This window comes from Sinocyclocheilus rhinocerous, unplaced genomic scaffold (assembly GCF_001515625.1).
Source record: "Sinocyclocheilus rhinocerous isolate Xijiao unplaced genomic scaffold, SAMN03320098_v1.1 scaffold1046, whole genome shotgun sequence".
Classification (NCBI taxonomy): domain Eukaryota; kingdom Metazoa; phylum Chordata; class Actinopteri; order Cypriniformes; family Cyprinidae; genus Sinocyclocheilus; species Sinocyclocheilus rhinocerous.
Genome location: NW_015646218.1, coordinates 345,967 through 349,535, shown reverse-complemented (window position 1 = coordinate 349,535; position 3,569 = coordinate 345,967). Strand labels below are relative to the sequence as shown.

The 3,569-nt window shown below is 34.7% G+C and overlaps 1 protein-coding gene across 1 annotated transcript in view; it reads right to left on the bottom strand.

The window, feature by feature from the left end:
* The window catches only part of LOC107707159 (collagen alpha-1(XIV) chain-like), a 141,843-nt gene that overhangs the window by 59,187 nt on the left and 79,087 nt on the right, over positions 1-3,569 (bottom strand). Inside the window, exon 25 of the mRNA XM_016511076.1 lies at positions 2,448-2,587. Within this exon, the coding sequence (XP_016366562.1) occupies positions 2,448-2,587 (140 nt within the window). The remainder of the gene's footprint in view (positions 1-2,447; positions 2,588-3,569) is intronic.

Here is a 3,569-nt window from a genome sequence, read left to right as displayed (position 1 = left end):
GATAACAGACAAAAAAAAAAAAAACTGAACTCATAGAAATTGACTATGGAGGCCTTTTTCCCACCACATTTTTAAAAATATTAGGGGTATTTTTGCCACATTCAGTGTCATTTTTGCCTCAAGCCCTGGTTCATTTTTGACCTGTAAGTGTTTTGCTCAGTCTCATACTGGTACATGGATTGCTTAAACCTAAAACCTTGTAATTTCCAGCTCAGATCTTTAACCACTAGGCCACACTCTAAAAAGAGAGGCACAAAAGCCATGTCATCATGCATGAGAGTTTGCTGATGTTGAACCAGTTTGAGCCAAGTCAAACATTTCTACAAGGCCTACAACAGACGACAGAACGCAAACATCTGTGTAAAAGAAGAATATGTTTTATCCATGTTCTGTGTATTTACTTTAGCTCCTGCCCTTGAAACGTGCTTATTCACTTGTTTTCACATCCCTTGTAGTAGGTCCACTGCAGTGATCCCTAAAGCTGCTGAAGGGTTGTGCTGAAGATCTTCTGAGTCCTGGACTGACAAGTCTAGACAAAGGCTATTTTTATCTAATGCTCTCTCAGGATACTGGGTTAAATGCTTGGTAGTGTGGTCTCTAGCCCATAATAGCTATTCCCATGATGCCTCATTCCAAAAATTATATTTGAGAGAAGCAAAAAACCTTTTTGAAGCAAACCAGACATTATAAGTTCAAAAGCAGAGCTTCTCAAACTGTAGCGTCCACGTGGAACGACATGACTCTGCAAATTTATAATAGGCTCTACTAAAATTTGATGTAATTTATATTTTTAATGGTCTATAGTCTATATACAATTTGAATACAGATCTGTTCCTTGTCAATAAGAAGTGTACTTAATTTTTACTGAATACTGAATGTACTGAATGTGTACTTGTAGTGTACGTAAAATCTTAAAAGCATATTTAAAAAAAACTGTACTTGCAGATAATATCATATTAATGAAATGAAAGGCCATTAACTGTATGCAAAGAGAGTACAATTTCATGACTATGTTTCTTAACACACTTAAATAGTTTTAAAAAGTGCCCTTCGTAATAGTCAAATCAAACGTTTTACTTTAAAGTAAACTGAAATCATTGTTTTAATATTTTGTTGTGCTTTAAAGAAGTACACTTATTATGATGTGTTTACTAACATACTAAAGCACATGTAAAGTAATTGATTATAATTTTAACTGTAGTTCTTACTCATCAATTGATCCTCTGCAGTGAATGGGTGCCGTCAGAATGAGAGTTCAAACAGCTGATAAAAACATCACAATAATCCACAATTAATCCACACATTTTCACTGGAGAAAGCAATATTATGGACACAGGACTCGTATTTCAGTTAGAAGCAATGTTTTGAAGTTAAAAATTTCTTGATGGGTTTGTTTCTTACAAACACACAGCTTTTTCGCTTCACAAGATGTTGATTGATGGACTGGAGTCGTGTGGATTACTTGTGAATTATTGTGATGTTTTTATCAGCTGTTTGAACCTTTATGCTGATGGAACCCATTCACTGCAGAGAATCCATCGGTGAGAAAAAGCTAAATTTCTCCAAATCTGTTCCAATGAAGAAAGAAACTCATGTACATCTTGGGCTTACAGTTTTGGTTTTAGCTCAGGATGATAGTCATTTCTTTCAGAAAAATGTTAGAAATGTTATACAATGTAAACAAATAAAAACAATATGAAGTAGACTGAATTTGACAAATATTTCACGCGCAGCATACCTGTGTTCCCTCTGTAAAGCACATGTAAAGTACTTGATTATAATTTTAACTGTAGTGTTTTATTTGATATTATATGAAGGTATATATTCATATAATATTATATATATATATATATATAATATAATTCATATAATATATATATTCATATAACTTCAAAGTCCCACTTAAGTGAGTCTTGCTCATCAATGGATCCTCTGCAGTGAATGGGTGCCGTCAGAATGAGAGTTCAAACAGCTGATAAAAACATCACAATAATCCACAATTAATCCACACATTTTCACTGGAGAAAGCAATATTATGGACACAGGACTCGTATTTCAGTTAGAAGCAATGTTTTGAAGTTAAAAATTTCTTGATGGGTTTGTTTCTTACAAACACACAGCTTTTTCGCTTCACAAGATGTTGATTGATGGACTGGAGTCGTGTGGATTACTTGTGAATTATTGTGATGTTTTTATCAGCTGTTTGAACCTTTATGCTGATGGCACCCATTCACTGCAGAGAATCCATCGGTGAGAAAAAGCTAAATTTCTCCAAATCTGTTCCAATGAAGAAAGAAACTCATGTACATCTTGGGCTTACAGTTTTGCTTTTAGCTCAGGATGATAGTAATTTCTTTCATAAAAATGTTAGAAATGTTATACAATGCAAACAAATAAAAACAATATGAAGTAGACTGAATTTGACAAATATTTCACGCGCAGCATACCTGTGTTCCCTCGGGGCCAATCACATCAAGTGCACCAGTTGTGCTGTATAGGAAACGGATAATCTTCTGAAAGTTGTCATCTCCAATACTCCAGGAGCCATCTACAAGGAAGGCCAGGTCTGCCTTGGCTGCTTTGCAAACTGAGAGAGAAAATTCGACAGACAGAGCAAGAGAGAGAGGAAGCAGGTGAAAAATCACTAGCTAAAATAAGAAATTCTCATTACTGTGTAAGCGCTGCAGTACAACAGATGTCAAATGATTCCAAACACTTCCCTTTCTCACTGACAGGATCTCCATCACAGCTAGCTGGATAAAACAAGGAGGCTTAATTAATTCCCAGATACCTCTGCTATACTCTGCCAGACTGTTGCTTTGCAGGATTTAGGGCTAAACACATACACTCTCGGTAACCTAAAAATGTGCTTTATGTACTAACATCTAACTGGTTTTATTCATGTCAAAAATATTATTTAGTGACTGAATCAATCTTAATAAATTAGGATATATCAATGAAATTCATTTTAAGGCTGATGTTACATATAAATTCATTTATTTTAAAGTGCTAAATGCCACATACTTACTACAGTAATAACTGAAAATTATGCATAGTTGCAAGCAACAAACCCTAACCAGACCCTAACCTTAACCCTGTAGTAAGTACTTAGTACATGTAGTTATTTAGTATTACCAGAACTTAATTGTGGAATTGCACTGTAATATTGTCACCTTATAATAAAGGCGTAACCTCAAAAGTCTTACTAGCACAATCAAAAGTGTTTGGAGCATTTCATTGGTTGGACGAGTCGCTGTTTTGAGTCTGAACAAGAATGGCACTGAACAAGACATGTCGTTTGCGAATAAACTAAAAGAATCAGGCATTGTGCTCGTAAACAACTTGAAAGAACTGGCAAATCTCATTATTGTACAAATAGGGGCTACTCATTCAGTTTGTCCATCTCATTCAGAACAAAGAGATAAATGGGTTGTTTCGGTAATGAACAACTCTGAATTTTAACGAAATGGATGAGTGATTCAATGACATACTCATAATAAACAAAAAAGTGCTCCCTTTCAGCCAATCTATGATGTACACTACAATTCAAAGTTTTTTTTTTTTTTTCA